Source organism: Apodemus sylvaticus, chromosome 10 (genome assembly GCF_947179515.1).
Source record: "Apodemus sylvaticus chromosome 10, mApoSyl1.1, whole genome shotgun sequence".
NCBI classification, from domain to species: domain Eukaryota; kingdom Metazoa; phylum Chordata; class Mammalia; order Rodentia; family Muridae; genus Apodemus; species Apodemus sylvaticus.
The window spans coordinates 62,705,840-62,726,835 of record NC_067481.1 but is presented as its reverse complement, the minus strand read 5'-3'; the positions used below and the strand labels follow the sequence as shown (position 1 = coordinate 62,726,835).

The following is a 20,996-nucleotide window of genomic DNA, read 5'->3' as shown; positions in this document are numbered from 1 at the left end:
GCTAGTGAAGTATAAACTTATGTGGTCACCATGAAAATCAATATGGAGGCTTCTCACAAAATTAAAAAGAGAGAGCTCCCAGGGAGGGGCTGAAGGGACTTAAGGGCTAAAGGCAATAGCTGCTGTTCCAGCACCCACAGGGCCACCAACAGCTGGAACGCTGGGTCCAGAGGATCTAATGCTCTCTTCTGGCCTGAGGGTACTGCAAACATGTGGTACACGGGAATAATTAATAGTCAAAATACAGATACATTAAAAGAAAAATGAGCTGGGCGGTGGTGGTACACGCCTTTAATCTCAGCACTTGGGAAGCAGAGGCAGGTGGATTTCTGAGTTCGAGACCAGCTTGGTCTATAGAGTGAGTTCTGGGACAGCCAGGGCTACACAGAGAAACCCTGTCTCAAAAAAAAACCAAAAAACCCACTACCATCTATCAGGTATGAAAAGGACTCAACGCTCTGCCACACAAATACTTGCATATCCACATATACTGCTGCTCTACTCATAATCACAAGAAAACAGAATCTGCCTAATGTCCACCAACAGATGAATAGATAATGAAATTGTAACACATGTATACAACAGAATTTTATCTAGCTATAAAGAAAAATAAATTTGTAAAAAAATTAATTTGAAAATTACATTGAACAAAGTAATCTAGGCTCAGAAAAAATATGCATGTCTTCTCTCATATATGGATCCTACCCTTTAATACACACACACACACACACATACATGTATGTATGTATGTATGTATGTATGTATGTATGTATGTATGAGTTGTGAAACTAGAAAGGGTACCAGGGAAAAAGAAAAAGAGGTATTGAGAAACAGGAAGAAGTAGTAAAGTTGCCTAGCCTACACGGAGAGCTCCAGGCCAATGATCCTGTCTCAGAATAAAGGTATATGTCACCTGAGGAACAACGGCCAACTTTGCCTCTTGACTACACACATAATGACCTGAATACTAATTAAAAAATATAAAAATGGTTTTTACAATACTTAGGCTGTTAACTGAAAATGTTTAACAGAAAATAATATATGTGGTTTACAAAATACAACTATTTGTAAATGAAAATGGTTCCTGTACTAAAGTCTAAAAGTAAAGTTCAAAATTATTTTTCTCCTTTCAGAACTTGAATATGACTGAAAAAAATGTGACATATCAACATGAATGTTAACAATTCAGGAAAAAAAATATAACAGAAGTTGTTATTGTTTGTGTCTTAGTGAAATGGAAGCAGAGTTCCAATTCAAATAATTAGAATTCCAATAATTAGCAAATTAGTTTTCTAATTAAATTAGACCCCAGTTTACTTGTGGTATACTACTCATAATTTCAGATACTCATGATCCAAAAACACTTAATGACAAGTTCCAAAAAGAAATAATTGGCAAGTTTAAACCTCATGTCACCAGGAATAATGTCACCAAATCTTGTGATGTCCTTCTCTTCCCCTAGGACAGTGTACTGGTGCTGTATCTGCCACTTAGGTGGGGTGTGAAATGCTCCATTATGGTACTGTGTGGCTGGCACACCAGCGTTTCAGGCAGCTAGCTGCTGGGTGACCAGCACATCTTTCCTGAAAAGGAAGCCTACTGTATAAACTATCTGTTTCACTACTGTATTTTCTTTAAAACTGTAGTCAAGATAATGCTTTGCAATTTCTAAGGTCAAAAACAAATCTGTCGTGGTGGTGCATAACTTCAGTCTCCTCCTCGGGAGGCTAGCCTGGTCTATGTAGTGAGTTTTAAGACAGCCAGGACTACATAGACAGACCCTGTCTCAATCAATCAATCAATCAATCAATCAATCAATCAATCAACCAACTAACCAACCAACCAATCAACCAACCAACCAACCAATGAGTCAAACAAACAAACAAACAATCTGTCATTCTTACCAGCTTTGCACATCATAGAAGCCAGCAATTTTGAGACAATGGAGCCCCTTTTTCTCATCTTGCATTGCTTGCTATAAGGAAAGTAGGGGATCACTCCGATGATGCTCTTGGCACATGAGGTCTTACATGCATATACCATGATCAGGAGCTCCATGATGGCGGTGTTCACGTCCCTGAAACCCGTGGACAACGTCAGACACTTAGAATGTTACTTATGACTATGAAAACACTTAAAGTATTAGACACAAAAAAAACCAAATCCCTCTTCTCCCAGACTGCCTTCAGCTCCTGACCAGACGACCTCTGCTTTCTCACCAGAAGACAGCTTTCTACATCTCATGCACTCAGCCACTGGGCAGCAGAGGGGAACTTTTCACAGCACTCTAAAGTTACATTCTAGTCACCATCCCCTCACCACACCCTGTGGAGGACAGGTGCCACCATCCTACCTCACTCTCCCTGCCCCTCATTCCTAACAGAGTGTAAAGCTCCTCCTCATCCCAGTTCTTTGCCTGTCTTTATAGGACATATCAGGAAAGAAGTCTACAGTTCCACTCTCATTTTTTCTCCTCTGTACACTCCAAAGAAGCTTTGGTCTCCAAAACAGGTCCCCAGTTTTCACCCACAGCCTCCAGCAATGGACTGGCTAAATCCCTTGGCTAACAACAGTCTTTCTCTTAACCTTTCTGCTGCCTCTAAGGCAGCTTCTCAGCTGTGCCGACATTAGGTGCACAATGTCCCTCTGCCTCCTGCTTTAATTCTTGGTTCCCTCACTACCTGCCAAAGAGACATTCATTGTGTCCTCCTCCTGTCACTCTTCACCTCTCGGGCTCTGTAAACACTGGCCACTCTTGCAGTCCTATCACTACCCCAAGACCCCTTCAGTAAGTAATCTAACTAGCTATTGCTAGCTGAACGTTAAAATCTAACTGAAGAAACTGTTCTTCCTTGCAAATGCCTACATCATCAGAAACCTTGTGACCACTACCTCACTGGCCATATTGTTCCTCAGGCTACCATCGTATGGGTGGCTAGCCTCCTCTCTTCACAAGTTTTTGAATATCATGACCCTATTACCACCCCTCCACTGGGCCTCCCGCTGGGGCTCTCAGTTTACACTTCAAACAGAGCAGCTTGTTCTTTAAAGTGGAAGTCGTGCAAAGGCCCAAGGCCCTGAAATGGTTCCTAGTCTCACCCACAGCAGGAGCCAGCACTCAGGGCTGCACAGTGCCTCCCAGGCCCTTTTATGATCTATTTTCACACTCTTCACCTTGACATCTGCTCCATAAGCCTTCCTAGACACTCACTGCTCTCCTCTTCACCAAGGCCTACCTTGTCTGCCCTCTTAACTACCATCATCCCAACTCTCTCCCATCATTTTTTTTTAACCTTTGGCAATGTTGAGGATTGAGTTTAGAGGTTCTTGAATGCAAGACAACCAACCCTTCTACCAGTGAGTTATAGCCCCAGCACTCCTTATTTTGTGTTATATGTCACACAGCACTTATTATTTTATGGTGTACCTGGCATCAATCAAATTCTGTTTGTTTTGTTTTCCCTGAAGAAGGTCTCACTATGCATGGAGCGCCAACCTTTTATAACTGTGACAGATACTGATATCTGCAAATGTGTTGGGCCACAGATGCATATAACCTGCAGGCTACAGGGCTAATATACCTTGTGGATGACACTAGGATGGAACTAATAATCCTTTTGCCTCAGCCTCTGAGTACTGGGATTGCAGGGATGTATTGCTTTTTCTGGTTTATTATGTTCTCTGTGTTTATTCCCTTACCAGATTATCATCTATTCCAAGCATGAAAGCATCTCACACATGTAACAGGACCCCAATTATTGAAAATCTTCAACAAATACTGTTAATAACTGAATATCAACATTTGGATGAGAAGGCTCTATTACTATTGAACTAGCCTGATCCCAGATGAATTAAAGTAACTTCAGAAAATCATTCTGTGAGGAAGGGTAAGCAGGGGAACCTGAAATGAGTAGAAAGTCATCCTGAGGCTAACAAATCAGAAGAACCAAACAAGCTTACCACCACTAATAACTCAGATAAGCAAATGGATGGCAAGAAAATGTCAGTTAATGGGCAGAAATTTTCTTCATTTAAAATCTGTCTTAGGTTTTACTAGCTCAAACCAGTCATACTAAAATGAAGAAAGGAGTGGCAGTACCACTGAGTGGTACAATGTTTGCCCAGCAACAGGAGGCTCTGGGCTGATCCTCACTACTACTACTTACTATTATTCCAGCACCAAGGCAATCAACCAATACAACGGAGCAGCAGCTGAATGTGACACCATCAAATCCTCAGTCTATTTCTTGGCATCTTATAAAGATCTTGATGTGCATGCACACTTTCTGCAACCTAGTTAAGACAGAGCTCAATGTCCTATGTGCAGCCAAATGGCAGGGTCAGCTGGTAACAGTTCTGTCATAGAAACTAATTGCCAACATGATTCTTGATTGCTAGAAAAACTTAACAGAGTCTATCGCTAAGAACTTCTACTGTTTGCTACTTCCCCTCATCAAGAACACAGAAGAGGGAGCTAGAAAGTTAGCTCAGTGGTTAAGACCACTTGTTACTCTTGCAGAAGATCTAGGTTCAGATCCTAGCACCCATGTGACACTGCACAACCATCTGTTACTCTGGTTCTAGGGGACCTAACATTCTCATCTGGCATCTGTGGTACATGTACATACATACAGGCAAAACATTCATAAAGTAAAATTAAATTAATAAACCTTAAAAAAAAAAAGATGGCCAAGAACTGTCCCTAATTCCAGTTCCAAAGGACTAAATACCCTTATTTGGTCTCCAAATGTATCAGGAATGCTGCAGTACATTTACATACATATATGCAAAATACTCATACACATACAATAAAAACAAATACATTAAGAAAACAAAACAATACAAAAAATGAGATGTAGTTCAGCTGGAAGAGTTCTTCCCTAGCATGCAGAGTCCTGGGTTAAATCTTCAGCACTGAGCATAGGGCACAGGCCTGTAGTCTCAGAACTCAGTGGAGACAGGAGGAACAGCAATTTGTTATTATTGGCCACATAGCAAGGTTGAGGCCAGAGATACACAAGACCTTGTCAAATCAACAATAAACAACAAACAAACTAAACAACTGCCCAAGAAACGGGCAGGCACAGTGATATCTGCTAGGAAGGCTGAGGTAGAGATGTCTCTTGACACTAGGAATCTAGGGATGGATGGACTGGAAGCACAGCAAGAGTTTATCTCTTTAAAAACAGAACAAAGAATGAATCAAGGGAGAGAGGAACAAAAACCCAGCAGTTTCACTAGAAAAGCTACAAACGGGGCTGCAGAGAGCTCAGCGGTGAAGAGCCCTGGCTCTCCTGGCATCCAGGAGCTCACAGCGCTGCTCTCTGGCTAGGGTTCCACTGAATCTAGAAGCCACCATCTCGCCTGCCATGAGAATGGGAGGGTTCAGTTGTCCTCATTTCTCAAATAAAATTTCTCAAATAAAAAGCGCACCAATCTTAAATCTTCTCCTGTGTGGCCTAGTCTTCAGACTCTAATAGGCATACTCAAGAGGCAGTGAGAAAGCACTTACTTTGAGATGGTTTGGATGATAAATACATCTTTTCCTCTCACAGACTCCTGGATTTGAACTCTTGTTTCTAAAGGGAAAAAGAGGGAAGATATAGTTCAAAACTTAAAAATATGTACCAAGTCTGCATTAATTTCCAAACCCAGAATACAGAATACAGAAACCAGGTCTACTGCCAAACAGCAAACACACTGACTGAAGCATGTCGCCATTAATCACACTTCTGAACCAGACTCAGGCTTCTCCCTTCACATCTGAGTAGTGTCTGCTGTGTCCCAGAATAGAGCCTAGAAATGATGTATTCAGTCACGCAACCAGCATCAACTACAAATGGAGGCATAAAGTAGTATGCCGTGGGATAAAAGAAGACTGGTGACTCTCCCTGCTCTTAAACATCTGTAATTAGCAACAAGGGACAAATCCAGGATGGAACACTCCATAGGACAGGTCTGCAACATCAACAGAGAGAAAAACGGCATGGTGGGGTATGGTTCTACATTAAAAGAGAAACCATGTCACCTCCTGGCCATTGTGATGCTTGTCTAGAGTTTTAATACTCAAGAAGCTGAGACAGGAGGATATCAGAGTTAGAAGCTAGCCTGGGCTACAAAGTAAAACTCTGATTCATAAAACAGCAAACAAAAGCAAATCAAAAATTTTTTTAAAAAATTAAAAAAACTCCAATCACTTGAGACTAGGTATCAAATAAAACTAGTAACAGTAAAAAGCCTTCAAAAATCAGAATTATAGCTAATTTCTTGAAATGTGACTAAAGCATTCTATTTATGTGCAAGAACTTACATGTTAAGAGACATGGCCAGGTATCTAGGGATTGTGTATGGATGTCTGTACCTTACTTTCAAATGCAACACATTTAGATAGCAAAACACCAAACTTACATGGTAGATATCAATACAGCCAGTCATGGTACTATTTTCTCAACTAGTTCATATGTTTGAAAGTTTTCATTAAAAGTGTTTGCAAGCTGGAGATATAGCTCAGTGGTAGAATGCTTTAGAGGGCTCTGTGCTCTGTGGTGATGGCCACTTTTATACCAGCATTCAGGAGGCTAAGGCAAGAGAATCTCAAGTTTGAGGCTACCCTGGGCTATATTCTGAGTCCAAGGCCAGCTTGGGCTATGTAGTAAGGCACTGACTCTAAAATAACAAAGTCATTAGAAAAAAAAAAAATAGTATGCCTACAAAGGAATGGGGTGTGATGCTACAAATGGGTTTTAGAGACAAGAGATTTGGATTTAAATCCTGGTACTGCTACTCATGTGACCTTTTATCTATCCCTGACCCAGGTCAAACAGTAAGGAAGACAGAAGTCAGTTCCTCTGCAGTAAACCAATGACTTTTTACCATAGTCCTGAGCCTGGGAGAGAACAAGCCTGCCCCAGCCCCAGCCCCACTCCTCCCACAGCTCTTTCACCCAGTTTCCCTGAAAAGAACCTCCCCAGATTTCATATTTTGCCCTGCAGCAACCATCTTAGGAAAACCAAGAGAAAGAGCTTTTAAAGGTTGAACTACTAGACAAATTCCTGTAGTGAAAGGACAGAATGAATGTTTACTGAGTACCTACTATGTATCAAAGATGTCAAATACAGAGATTATTCCATTTATTACTGCCCAAAAATAAAGAGTAAGATTCTCATGTCCATATAAGCTGCAACTATCCCTGCTAGAATAATTTCACTAATACCCACCACTCTAAAGAAATACAAAGATTAAATAACATTTTCTTTCAACTATTTCCTAGCAACATTTTAAGGAATTAACTTGTGGCCTTAGAGGAAATAAAGAATAACCAGCTGGGGTTAGAGGTATCGCTCAGTAGGAAAGCATGCATGAGGTCCTGGGTGCAATAATGTGGCACATACCAAGCATGGGTATGTATGTAGTCCTGAACATGCCCACAGACCTACAGACTAAAAGTGTAGGCACACAGGACTTATGTTACCTACAGCAAAATGATCTCAACCAACAGGTAAGCTGAGGAGCTAGTTATACAGTATTTACTGAATGAGACCCAAGAACCATCAACCAAACTTCTACATGTGACTTGCACCAGGGATATTTCTCTACGGTATTAGTAAGGACTGAAAACCACACTCTTCCACCTTGCCTGCCTGACTTCCTGCTTTCAGAACTGACTAGATGACTAAATCTGTCTGACAGTCCAGGGTAACTTGATGACCCATTACACCACATTCTGCAAGAAGATCCACAAGACATATGTCCAAGGAAGCTCACCTCTGTTAGGTTCCTGGTAAACCTGCACTTTGCCCATCTCCACCCCCAGCCGCCTAGAGAAGAGAAAGGGGGAAAAGCTGAGAAGGCAACAGAATAGACCCAACATCTTTACTATTAAAGATGACTTATAAGTTGACAAAGATAAAAGTCATTCTAATTATGAAATAAAGTAAATATTATATCATATCTGTTTGTTGCCTACCCTGGACCTCCACTCCATGACCACCCAAGGCCTATGCAATCTGTCTCTCCTGTTTCCCGGGCCATCTTCCTAGTACCTCATGTTCTACTGCCCACATTCCCTACAGGCACCAGCCTCCCTACTACATGTAACAGGCCTTGGAACCTACTGCTCTCTCTGCAGAGGTTGGCTCTGCACCAACCTTCTTTGGATGGCTTATTTGAGTCTCACAGTTCTTAGATGTCCCTTGGTTTAAAGGTGCCTGAGCACCTAAGCTAGGACAGACCACTGTACCCATCCTTGGCCTCACGGCCCTCTTCCTGGCATTTGTTACCACCTACAGCCACCTGGTTGGTTATCTTAGCTTGCTTCTTTCTGGCTCCCACACTAAAATGTAAATTACATGAAAAAAGCTTTTGACTGACCTGCTCACCATTAACTCACAATATTCATATCAAGGTTTTATGCACCACAGGGATTTGATATGTGTTTAATCAGTTTCTTAAAATTACAATAAACTATAAGCTGTAAACTATCCTCAAAAACTACACATCCTTGTTTGCTAGACTCCAAAAATTTATCTACAGTTGTGCCTACCACACCCCTGGGAGTTGTGGTCACTCACACACTGTAGTGCTGAGTATATTCAGATGATGTGCAGGTTAGCTAAACCTGCTTTTGATCTTGATAATCACTGCTAGTCTGGTTATCATACTTAAAATTACCACACATACTGACAATGGATTTGAATGGTAATACTGGAACTTACTCAGCAATTTTCTTTGAAAGCTCCATACACGATGAATTGGAATTTGCTGAAAACAACACGAGGCCTCCTTTGGTTATGTTCATCTTGGTTTCTAATTCAGGAGGCGCCACACAAAACATCAAAACCTTCTTGGCTTTCCAATTCTCAGAGCCTAGAAGAAAAGAGTATAGATAAAGGACCAACATATATAAAATATACCTGAGCAGATTTTGTTTTTAAACAAAGAATGACATCAGCAGAAGGAAATTAGTTGCCACCATAATGGTGGGTGGCTCTTATCTTAAGGGAGATATGGGCAAGTACAACCCTTGGATTTTAAGATTGCAAATGGTACCACACAACTCTATTCTTTTCATATTTACTGGGAATAAATAATAAAACTTACAAGAAAGGCGGAGCTGAAGAGCTCAGTGTTTTACTGTTTGCTGCTTAAAGGCAATTATGGACAACCTCCTGTTATTCTCTGACAACAAAATTCCTCCTGGATTAACACAGAAAAATGGCAGAGCCATTAGCAAGGTCATGGACTAGCTGATCCTTAAACAAAGAAAAAATGGCCCAGATCCATCTGACCCCTGCTCCCCACACCCTCACCCTGTAGCTGCCCTGGGCCACATCTAAAATGCATCAGTGCTGGAGGTGGCTCTGTGCTTTAGAGCACCTGCTCAGGGCACACCTTTAACCCTAATAATCAGGAGGTAGAGGCAGGAGGATCTCTGTGAGTTCAAGGCCAGCCTGGTTTATATAGTGAGTTCCAGGAAAGCCAGAATTACAGTAGAGACCCTGTCTCAAAAACAAAACAAAGACAAATAAAAATTTCAACTTGTCATATTCCTTCTCTTCAACTGAGACAAGGCTGACTAGATAATAACCTTGAAGGGAGTGGTCCTCAAGGGACACAAGGGTAGGGACTGGCCTCTCTGGGCTATGAATCCTCCCCTCACAGGGAGAGTATTAGATTGGGTGAAGATGTGACTATCCAAGTACACACATCCTTCTGTCTTCTCTGTTTACTCAGCTTGGCTAGCTCTCGGGAGGCTGACTTGGCTGTGTTTTGCTTTGTTTTAGTGTTTTTATTTGATTATGAAAGTTAAAATATTTGTTATGTCCCAAACAAATACATCTTGCTAGTTGCCAGCCCCACCCTGGCTCTTCCAGGTCTCTTCCTCTGGCAGTTGGGGTTCTATCACTTCACACACACACTGCTTCAGGCCTTCCCCACACATTCAGACATTGAACTCTATAAAAACACATTCAATGTTTCTAGCTCAAAAGAGTATCACCATGACTATAAGTTGCTTGTTCAAATATCTTGAGTTACGGGACAAGCTAGTTTATTCTTCCTAACTGCTGCCTCAACTTGCGCAGTGTGGCTATGCTGTGGTCAGAGGATCATCATCTAAGACAGGCTTCCTGCACACATACAGTGGGATCACCAAGCTAGAAGAGCACATTTGTAGCAGAGCAGCCTTTAAGGGATATTCTAAATGGGAAGCCCAGGGCTCCAACACAGGCTGTGGGGCAATTTCTCTAAAGCTAATAAGTCATGAACAAATGTCTGCACAGCCAACCAACTCAAGTTGGTAAGGAATCCACTGGTGCACACCGTGAAAAGATACTACTCAGTCAAGCCCAGTCCTTCCAAAGCCTGGACCATTTCATTATTATTTCTAGATATACAGAGCACAGCCACAAAGCCTGAAAACTTATCCTGTCCTTCTGTAACAAGTATTTCAATCCTGGTTTTCAGAGATTCTGGCTTAGTTTCAAAAAATGGGGTGGTGGAAAAGAAACACTACACCAGCAGGACTGGAGTGAGGGTGTGAGGGTGCTGAGCACTTACTGCTCTTGCAGAGGATCCAGTTTGGGCTTGCAGCAATCACACAGCAGTTCCTAACAGTTGTCTACTAAATGCAGTAAAATGCCTGGGGTCGCCACTTCTTTACAGCCCTTAAACTTCAAATAAGAAGTTCCTAAATAACAATACAAGAGACCCTGAGAGGATGGGGGCGACATAAGTATTAAGGGTTAGGATGGGTTCTTATAGCCTCTCTCTGCTGGGTCTACAGGATTCCAGTCCCTAGGACTGGTGCCCTCATCTCTGAGGCCCATTAAACCAAGTTCTACCTTAGAACTGGTCTTCCTCTCCTTGCAGCCTGTGCTTCTTTCCTTGAAGATTTAAAGGAAACATTCTACTCTTCACTCACACAACAGCCCAGCCTCTCTTGACCCTGTACTCCTCCAGAACATCTCCTGAAGCCTCTCCTTTTGTGGCTCAAATGAACATAGCAGCCTGCCTGGTCTCCAAAGCTGAATCCAGAGCAACAGCTTATAAAATCAAACTCTGACATAAGGGTTGGAGTGTAGCTTAATAGTAGAAGGCTTGCCTAGCACAAGGCATGCCTTGGGTTCCATGCCAAATCCTAATGTATGCCCACCCTAGAACAGCAGAAGCAAGCAGGGCATGCACCTAGAAAGGGCATCTGAACATCACTATGACTGCCCAACTCACAAGCTGTTCACCTCTAAGAGCTGCCTCTAGTTCCTCTCTCCCTCCCACTTAGAAATTCCAACAGTGCTTTTGTTTCTTTGAGACAGGGACTCTCTAGGTAGCCCTGGCTGTCCTGGAACTCACTATGAAGACAAGGCTGGCTTCAGATTCACAGATATCCACCTGTCTCCCAAATACTGAGATTAAAGGTATGCATGTGCCACTAAGACCAGCCTACTTCAATATGCTATTTATCAGACTAAGCATCACCAGTTGGCAGTATTCCTTAGCAGTTTCCCTGTGAAATGGAGAGTATAGAGACTGTTCCCCACGCCCATGTGCTGTAACTGCCTTCATGTTAACCTAAACTTACTCTAGAATATGAAAATTATTTATGCATGGGTGAAAACACATCTTTTCCAGAGACTACCAAGACCTTTTGAAGAACAAATCATATTCATCTTTGAAAGAGACAACATGTCAGGTCTCATGAGTGGAGCGGTCGCCACGCTGAAGATGACTTGTGTTAGATGGCTTTGCTGCCATTGTATTTCATCATCATACTAAAAATGACAAAGCTGCACCTTTTGTCCTGTTTCCTCTCTAAAGCATCCACTGCATAATCAACCCTTCTAAAGACAGCTAGAGGAAAACAGCTGGGGCCTACACCACAACAGGCCTGAGCTACAACCTAGACCTGCAGACCTCCCAGACAATGAAGACAGAGGCTTGGAAACAGCTTCTCCACCAAAACGGAAGGTCCAGGCAGCAGAGGCTCAACCAGTGTATGCTGAACAAAGCCTCACTTCAGGTGCAATAGTTCCCAAGCAGAATTGAAAGCCATTTGTTAGCAAAAAGGATACAGGAGTTACTTTCATTAACTCACTCCTGGAAAATCTGCTTCAGTTGAAGAGCATGCACAGGGCCTGGGTTCCAGCTCCAGCATGGGGGAAAAAGCTGGCCTTGATGAGATGGATTAGAAGTGTACCTTAGTGAAAATTGGGTGCTTTGTGCTGTAGACCTGGGTTTAATCACCAACACTAAAAAAAATACAGGCAGATGGTGTTGGCACCTTTAATCCTACCACTTGCGAGGCAGAGGCAGGTGGATTTCTGAATTGGTGCCCAGCCTGGTCTACAGAGCAAGTTCCAGGACAGCCAGGTTTACATAGAGAAATCCTGCCCCGGGGAGCCAATAAATACACAAATTAGTTAATTAAGAATAGATAGATTAAAAAGTACAAAATAAAAGTTGAGGCCTGGCTGTGGTGGCACACACCTTTAATCCCTGAGGTTGGGAGGCAGAGGCAGGCAGATCTCTGAGTTTGAGGCCAGCCTGATCTACAAAGAGTTCCAAGATAGCCAGCCAGGGCTGTTACAGAGAGAAACCCCCATCTCCAAAATAAAATTAAAATAATTGAGAAACTGCAGGGCAGAGCTGAAGGCACACTACTCTTCCACATTCTGTGGTCACTGCCATTTTGCTTTCTTATGGCTAATGCTGTTCTGAGAGTTTTGAGGGGTTTTTTGGTTGTTGTTTTGTTTTTTGTGACAACTTGAGAGAAATAGGAAATAGATCTAAAACTATTTTAAATTTGGAGAAGTAACTGCTTTAATTTTATTCATTTAATGTGTATGGGTGTTTTGTCTGCACACCACGTGTGTCTGGTACTCTGGGAGACCTGTAGAAGGTGTCAGGGGTGGCTGTAGGCTGCCATGCGGTGGGTGCTGGAACCCATCCAGTCTTGAACCAGTACTCTTAACCAGTCAGCTCTCCAGCCCCCACACCCCCGGGAAGCAGTTTTAATAGGAAAACAGGTTTGTCATTACTTTCCAGACTTTTTAACTAAGTCATACTAGGTAAAAGCTTCTCCTTAGCCTCTTCCTCACAACAGTGGCCCCTAAAGGACAGAGTGCCGTAGCAGTCTGATTTGTAATACAGTTCCTTGCATACAACAATAGGTTGCACGACTCTCAGTCACAGAGAACATGACTTGGTAACCTGATGATTCAATAGAATCAGACAAATACCCAGATTTTGAAATGTCTATTGCAAGCATACCTTATTCAGAAAAAAAATACATATTAAATGCCAAAGAAAGAGCACAGAACTATGTTTGGTGCTGTCAATTCTTGGAGTTTATCCCAAGTATAGAGCTATATGGTCAATGATGGTAAATGCAATTAAAAAAAAAAAAAAAAAAGACTTTGTGGCCCTGTTTGCCCAGAACTCGCTATGCAGACCATGTTGGTCAGCCTTGAACTCAATCAAGATCCCTTCCACTTACCTCTGAGATTAAGGGGTGTACCATCAATCCCCACAAACTGCGCGATTATTTAAGAGCAGAAACACTGGCTCTATGCTAAATCACAGAGTAGCAAATGAATATAACGTGCATATCTCTGCAAAAATTGGGTAATAATGATACAAACCACAGTAGTTAAAGGACAAGAAAGGTTTCCTATAGTGGGGCTCAGTAGCATGCATAATTTTTATTTGTGCATTTAAATTGTTAAACACTAGGGCATGAGATGGGTCAATGGCAGGCCGCTTGCATTGCTTCACCTTGCGTTCGACCCCAGCCCCGCAAGAAAAAAAAAAAAAAGAAACCATAAAACATTAGAACTCACACTTCCTCAGGCCTCAAAGCTGGGTTCAGTATTTTCGTATCCCTCACAAAAGCTAAACACCCAAATTGTGCCAATATCAAAATAAGAAAAATGAATCCTTATCAACAATGTAACAGATTAAGGAAAAATTTTTCGTGCAGAGTATCTCATGCCGCTCCTCCTGCATCTGAATGGAGGCCAATCATCCACTAAGGCCATGGAGAACACGGGGCCCCGGGCTCGCCCCGGAGCAACAAGGGCTACGGCTCCCGCCCGGCATCGTGCGGGCTCGCGGAGCCCGCCGTCCGCCCGCCGCGGGTCCCGCCCGCCTACCTGGTCCCGACCCCAGCCCGGCCCGCCGCAGCCTCGGCTGCCGAAGGAAGAGAGCTCAGAACCCCGCACGGCGTCTTACAGCAAAATGGCGACTCTAAGCGCGAGAAAGTCGTCCGAGACTACGAGGCCGGGGGCGGGGCCTGAGGGCAACTGACTGGAGTGGACGAGGCCGTCGAGGGGCGTGGTCGGGCGGGAGAGGGGCGGGGCAGAAGGAGGGGTAAGAGAAGGCGGTGCATTTGATACTGTGGGCGTGGCCCGCAGGGGTGGGCGGGAGGATTGTTGTGTGGGCGTGGTCAAAAGTGTGGTTGAAATTCACAGGTTCTGGCTGGATTCCTCTTTACTGTCCTGCAAGCTTGAGCAAGTCACCTCTTTGGCCCGATTTCCTCTTCTGAAAAAAGAGATGACAGCAGTACCCCCATCTCCTGGGGTTGGGAGGAGTGAGTGAGAAATCTGCAAACCTTTCAACATGGTTCTTGGCATGCAATCGATGTGCTGTTATCATTCATAATTATTTTATTGTCCCTTCCTTCTTTTCAGTGGTTAAGAGTATATACTGCTTTTCAAGAGGAGCTGAGTTTGGTTCCCAGATGAACTGCCCAATGTAAGGCAGTTCACAACTGCCTGTAACTCTTGCTCCAAGTCCCCCTGATATCTTTGGCCTCCTCCTGCACTCACAGCATATACCCACACATAAACACATACAAATAATTAAAAATTCTAAGCGTTATTGTTTCAAAACAATTTGCAGCTCTGGGTAACCTGGAACTCACAGAGATCCATCTGTCTCTGCCTCCTGAGTGTTAGGATTAAAAGTGTGGCCATCATTCCTAGCAAATTGGTTGTTGTTAATATATCATTGCTGAATCCTTTATACCTTGAAATATGGTGATCACTTAGTATTTCTAACATAACAGACATGTAGCACATGCCAGGAATCAAGGCATTTATTATGCATTTATCTATGTTTTATATTAATAAATATTAACAATAACTTTCAGAAATGGTGTAAGACTTATCTCCATTTAATTGCTATGGGTACTCAGATTCCAGTGACAAAGCAATGAACAGTTGCCGCCTACAGTGCCTTGCTCCATGTGTATACTTAAGGGCTCTCATCCACTGCACTCCCAGTTCACAAGTGAGGCATGCAGACATTTACTAGAGGGTGCACAGATGGCTAGAATTAATTATCAGAAGGCTGGGGATGGTTAGAATTCATAGGAGGGCATGTGGGTAGCTAGAATTCATGGGAAGTGTGCATAAAAACTGAAAAGCAGCTTTGTCTGGCTGACTGATTCAAATTTCGGTCCTGTGGGGGAGAGTGGGATGTTGCAGGTTCAGAGGCTAGTTTACCTTTTCTTGGATTAGTTCTGGCCCTCCATTTCTTGGCCACCTCTGTGTCGGAACCAACATTTTGTGACGAATAGAAACAAACTTTTTAGAATCTACTAACTTATCTAAGGGCAATCTTTTAGCTTTTGGATTGGTGGGAGGAGTGGTTAGCTAAGTTAACAGAAGCCTCCCCCATCTCCCTGGGCCCGCCTCTCTAATGCACCCACTTCTTAGTGTACCTACCTTTCCAGTGTACCCACCTCTCCGATGCACCTAACAATGCATTTTAAGTTTCACTTAATAATTGTCTTTGTTCTGTAAAACTATTTTTAAAAAATTCATGGACCTACTTCTACATTGGAACTCAGAATTTAGAGAAACCCATTTAGAGTTCCTGGGCCATGGCCACTCAAAATGGCTTCAGAATAAACCACCTCTTATTCTTAAAATGAAAGCTCAGTTTGTGTGTGTATGTGTGTGTGTGCACACAAGGCAGAGGAGTAGAGTAGCCATCAGGTCTCCACTGACTGTTATTTTATAGGCAAAGAACATAAGTGTTTGAAACTCTGAATTCTGGGGGCTGGAGAGATGGCTCAGTGGTTAAGAGCACAGACTGTTCTTCTGAAGGTCCTGAGTTCAAATCCCAGCAACCACCTGGTGGCTCACAACCATCCATAACAAGATCTGATGCCCTCTTCTGGAGTGTCTGAAGACAGCTACAGTAGTGTACTTACATATAATAAATAAATCTTAAAAAAAAAAACTGAATGCTAGATTAGGTAAAGGTGATAATTCATAGGTGAGTTTATATTCCTTTGCCTGACAATTTTCCTGAGACATGTCTCTTTTACAGCACTTTTAAAAAGTTTTACTCGAATGTATTCCTTAAACATTAATTTAAATCATTTTTAATGATTGAGATTATGATGTAATTTACATATCCCTCTTCCCTTGCCTCCCTCCAGACCCTATGCACTCTGCCATGCTCTTTTTCCACTTTATCCGCTTTTTGTCTCAATTGTCCTTACATGTGGAAAGTGGAAATTTAAGAGTTCTTTAGACAGTCAACTAGTTGGGTGGTGTTTTGCTGGGGCAAACATGTGAAGAAACGTTTCATTAAAGTGGACATAAGTGTAAAGGCTCAGGCAGACTCATGAAGGAAACATTTCACTGAGGCAGACACAGGAGGGATGATGTTCTCCTAAAGCAAGCACGTGAAAGGACACGTGATGAAGGATGCTTTGCTAACAGCATGTGTGTATGGGTCTACCTTACCTTCTTGGGTAGTTGAGCTGCATTGTCAGGACACTATAGAGGGAAACACACAAAACGCTTCTGGTTGTGTGCTGGTTTGTTGCCACTTGCAAGGACTCAAGCTGATTGGATGCACGTGTTGAGGCAAGGCTCACGGAGGACACGTGATGTTTGAAGGGTATAACTAGGACTCCATGGAGTGACGGAGACAGAGCTTGGCTTGCTGGTCCAGCTAGCTGGGCAACACCTTTGGGTCTCCTGTATCGGCAGATCTTCGCTTCCCTGAGAGAGGCACAGCCTAGAACTTCTCCTGGTGTCCCTCCTTGGTGCCTCCTGCTGACTGGAGCTAAGACTTGAGGCCTGGCTGTCTCTGCTAGGTCCTGTCACCACTGTTGTGAACCTGACTCTACTGAACTGGGCTGCTGGTGTATGTGAGGTGTTTGCGAGTGGATCGAGCTGCTGCTGCTGCCTGCTAATCTGTGAACTGAATTGCCAATTTCCAGACAACACAGATGGAAGTTACTCCAAAGATCCTTTCTAAACAGGTCCACCCCCATCCCCATATCCTTTTCTTTACACTACTTGTGATGGGTGGTGGGCTACAAGGGAGGTTAAAGTGTTTAAGAACCATCATTAAAAATAGGATTTGAAAAAAAAATTAGTTACACATGTGGGTATTCCTAAAAACATAAATACAACCTGTACAGGACTTTTGATTTATTGGTGATTGATTGAAACTGGCTTACTGGTGGTGGTGGCACAGGCCTTTAATCCCAGCTCTTGGGAAGCAGAGGAAGGTGGGTCTCTGTGAGATTGAGACCAGCCTGGTCTACAGAGAGAGTTCCAGACAGCCAGAGCTACACAGAGAAACCCTGTCTCTAAAAAACAAAAAGGGAGGGAGGCAGACAGAGACAGGGTTTCATGTCTGAGATTTAACTTGGACTCTTTAAGCCAAAGATGACTGTCTTAGTCAGGGTTTCTATTCCTGCACAAACATCATGACCAAGAAGCAAGTTGGGGAGGAAAGGTTTTATTCAGCTTACACTTCTGCATTGCGGTTCATCACAAAAGAAGTCAGGACTGGAACTTAAGCAGGTCAGGAAGTAGGAGCTGATACAGAGGTCATGGAGGGATGTCTCTTACTGGATTGCTTCCCCTGGCTTGCTTTCCCTGGCTTGCTCAGCCTGCGCTTTTATAGAACCCAAGAAACCAGCGCAGGGATGGTACTACCCACAAGGGGCCCTACCCACCTGATCACTAATTGAGAAAATGCCCCACAGCTGGATCTCATGGAGGCACTTACCCAACTGAAGCTCCTTTCTCTGTGATAACTCCAGCCTGTGTCAAGTTGACACACAAAACCAGCCAGCACAATTGACCCCTTATCAACTTGACACACAAACACATCACTATTAAGCCTCAACTCTTACTTTCTTATTCATCCCCAAGATCTAACTTACTTTAAAAGTCCCACAGTCTTTACATATTAAGAGTTCAATCACTTTAAAATGTCCAATATCTTTAAAATTCAGTCTTTTAAAAATTCAAAGTCTCTTAACTGTGGGCTCCACTAAAATACTTTTTTCAAGAGGGAAACATATCAGGGCACAGTCACAACCAAAAACAAAACTCAAAATCCAATGATTCAATGTCTGGGATCCAACTCACGATCTTCTGGGCTCCTCCAAGGGCTTGGGTCACTTCTCCAGCTCTGCCCTTTGTAGCACACAGCTTGTCTTCTAGGCTACAGCTGCCTGTACTCCACTGCTGCTGCTGTTCTTGGTGGTCATGGCATGGTACTGGCATCTCCAAAACACTGCTATCTTCCACTGTAATTAGGCTTCACCAATAGCCTCTCATAGGCTCTCTTCATGGTAACAAGCCTCTGCTCCTATGCATGACCCCTTCAAGTCCTGGGCCATCAATTGCAACTGAGGCTGCACCTTCACCAATGGCCTTCCGTGGCCTATCACTGTGCCAAGAGCCTCAGCTGCTCTTCATGACCCCTTCATGCCTTCAAAACCAGAACCATCTGGGTGACTCTTACACAGTACCAAGTCCAGACACAGCACAAAATACAACTGTGGCTATCTCTGGAACATACTCTCTGTGCTGTCAGAAAACACTTCCAAGAAGATTTCACCTCAGTGATGCTGGTCTCTTCTTAATCACTGCTAATTTCTTAGCTCCAGCTAACCAGCATCAATAGTCCCAGTAACACAAAGGTTCGATTTAGTGGTTCTGGTGTCTTGTTAATCACAGCTGATTCTTCAGCCCCAGCTAACCAAAACCACAGAATCTTCACAACCAAAACATGGCCACTGTAAGAGTCTTTAATCTTCCCTCTAAAATTTCACAAGCCAGGCCTCCATCTTCTGCACTGTTCTTAACATTGTCTTCCAAGCTCCTACAGAACTTTCCACCAAGCTCTTAATATCGAATGGATCATCTAGCCCAAAGTTCCAAAGTCCCTCCACAGTCCTCCCCAAAACATGGTCAGGTTGTCACAGGAATACCCCACTATGCTGGTACCAATTTGTCTTAGGGTTTCTATTCCTGCACAAACATCATGACCAAGAAGCAAGTTGGGGAGGAAAGGTTTTATTCAGCTTACACTTCTGCATTGCTGTTCATCACAAAAGGAAGTCAGGACTGGAACTCAAGCAGGGTTGAAAGCAGGAGCTGATGCAGAGGTCATGGAGGGATGTTCCTTACTGGCTTGCTTCCCTTGGCTTGCTCAGCCTGCTCTCTTATAGATCCCAAGAGCACCAGCCCAAAGGTGGTACCACCCACAAGGGACCCTCCCCACCTGATCACTAATTGAGATCTCATGGAGGCACTTACCCAACAGAAGCTCCTTTCTCTGTGATAACTCCAGCCTGTGTCAAGTAGACACACAAAACCAGCCAGTACAAATGACTTTCCACCTGTGATCTTTTTTGAGCGCTGGATTTGTTGGATTTTCTGTCTTGGGACACACCCTCATGGTATGGAGGTTTGACTCCACCCAGAACCTTTTGGTGTTTAGATGGAATTGGCCAATCAGAGAAAGTTACCCCGTCAGCCCTTAGGTTCCCAAGCATTGGTAACCAAGTCACTCTCAGGAGCTCTGCTCCCACTGCAGTGAGGAGCTTGCTCCGTTTTAGCTCACATTTTGGAGCCACCACCTTTCTTTCTTCACCTGGAGGGAACCATCTGAGGAAGCTGCAGAGAGAAGGGAGAGTGGGCTACAGACCTGCCCAGCTGAGCTCATGCAGAATTCTGAGCTCAGCTTGCCCAGGACTGCTCCGAAGCCAGTGTCCCTTAGTTTTCAGACTCCCAGACATAGCCTGGTGCTCCATTCCTGCCCTGGAGGCATTCACTTCCTTCTGCAGTCTTCTCTCCCACCAACTCTCCCTATTGAGGCATGTTTTAGAGAAGAGAAGACTGTTGGTCTTCTCTAAGCCACTCCCTTCTCAAATAAAACAATCTCTAATTTGAACCCAACCCAGTTACCAACCGTCCACATCCTTATCTCTGTGGAAAATGTTTGAGAAGTGTTTTGGATTTCTGATTTCTTGTCCCCTGGACTTTGGATAATCTGCAAATACACAATGAAGCACTTAAAGATCAGGCTCAAGTCTAAACACAAAATTTACTTTTGTACTATATTATAATTTTGGGTATGAAACAAGGTTTCATAGTGTAAAAATTTCCACTTGTATCCTCTCTGTGTTCAAAGTGTTTTGTATTTTGGAGCATTTCTGGTTAGGGGGCTTGTTGGTCTGTATTGGGACAATGATGGGATAAATAATTCTACCCAAACCTCTCTTAGCCCCAAGAGAATAGAGTCTGTCTCTCTTGATAAGCACTATTACACAGTACCTAGAAATGGCTAGCACAAGTATGTTGCTGATATAAAACTCAAAGAAAACAGGATAACTAGTTTTTGACCAAACTGGAATACCCATAGCACTGGAACATGGATTCATGTTGCTCTGAATAACGTGGATGTAGACATGGTCTCATGACGTTTTTATAGTTGCACAGCAAATAAGGTCGTAAATCAAAGTACTTACCAAATGCATTGTGGGATCACGAGGTAAGCAGGTGATAGCAGAGAGGAGAAATCTGTGCTCTTGTTGGTCTCAGATGCTGTCTCATGACATTCTTGGCTTTTGACTTGAGGAAGCTGGTAGTCTGCTAAATTTAGTGCATTCCAAAAAGTTTTACCTGGTATTGGCAAGGATGTCCCAAAGGAGATGAATAAAACCCAAGATGCTT

At 43.2% G+C, this 20,996-nt stretch overlaps 1 protein-coding gene across 5 annotated transcripts in view; it reads right to left on the bottom strand.

Moving 5' to 3' along the window:
* The window catches only part of Prpsap2 (phosphoribosyl pyrophosphate synthetase associated protein 2), a 35,031-nt gene extending 20,781 nt beyond the window's left edge, over positions 1–14,250 (bottom strand). Inside the window, exons 1-6 of one of the 5 annotated variants that reach the window (XM_052194431.1) lie at positions 14,148–14,250; positions 9,100–9,195; positions 8,715–8,865; positions 7,765–7,817; positions 5,513–5,579; positions 1,905–2,077 (exon numbers count right to left, since the gene is read on the bottom strand). In XM_052194431.1, the coding sequence (XP_052050391.1) occupies positions 1,905–2,077; positions 5,513–5,579; positions 7,765–7,817; positions 8,715–8,833 (412 nt within the window). In that variant the 5' untranslated portion in view covers positions 8,834–8,865; positions 9,100–9,195; positions 14,148–14,250. Of the gene's footprint in view, positions 1–1,904; positions 2,078–5,512; positions 5,580–7,764; positions 7,818–8,714; positions 8,866–9,099; positions 9,196–13,835; positions 14,095–14,147 lie in introns of those variants that run through there. The other 4 variants (XM_052194433.1, XM_052194432.1, XM_052194435.1 and 1 more) reach the window with 4 other exon arrangements.
* Positions 14,251–20,996: the final 6,746 nt, after the last annotated feature.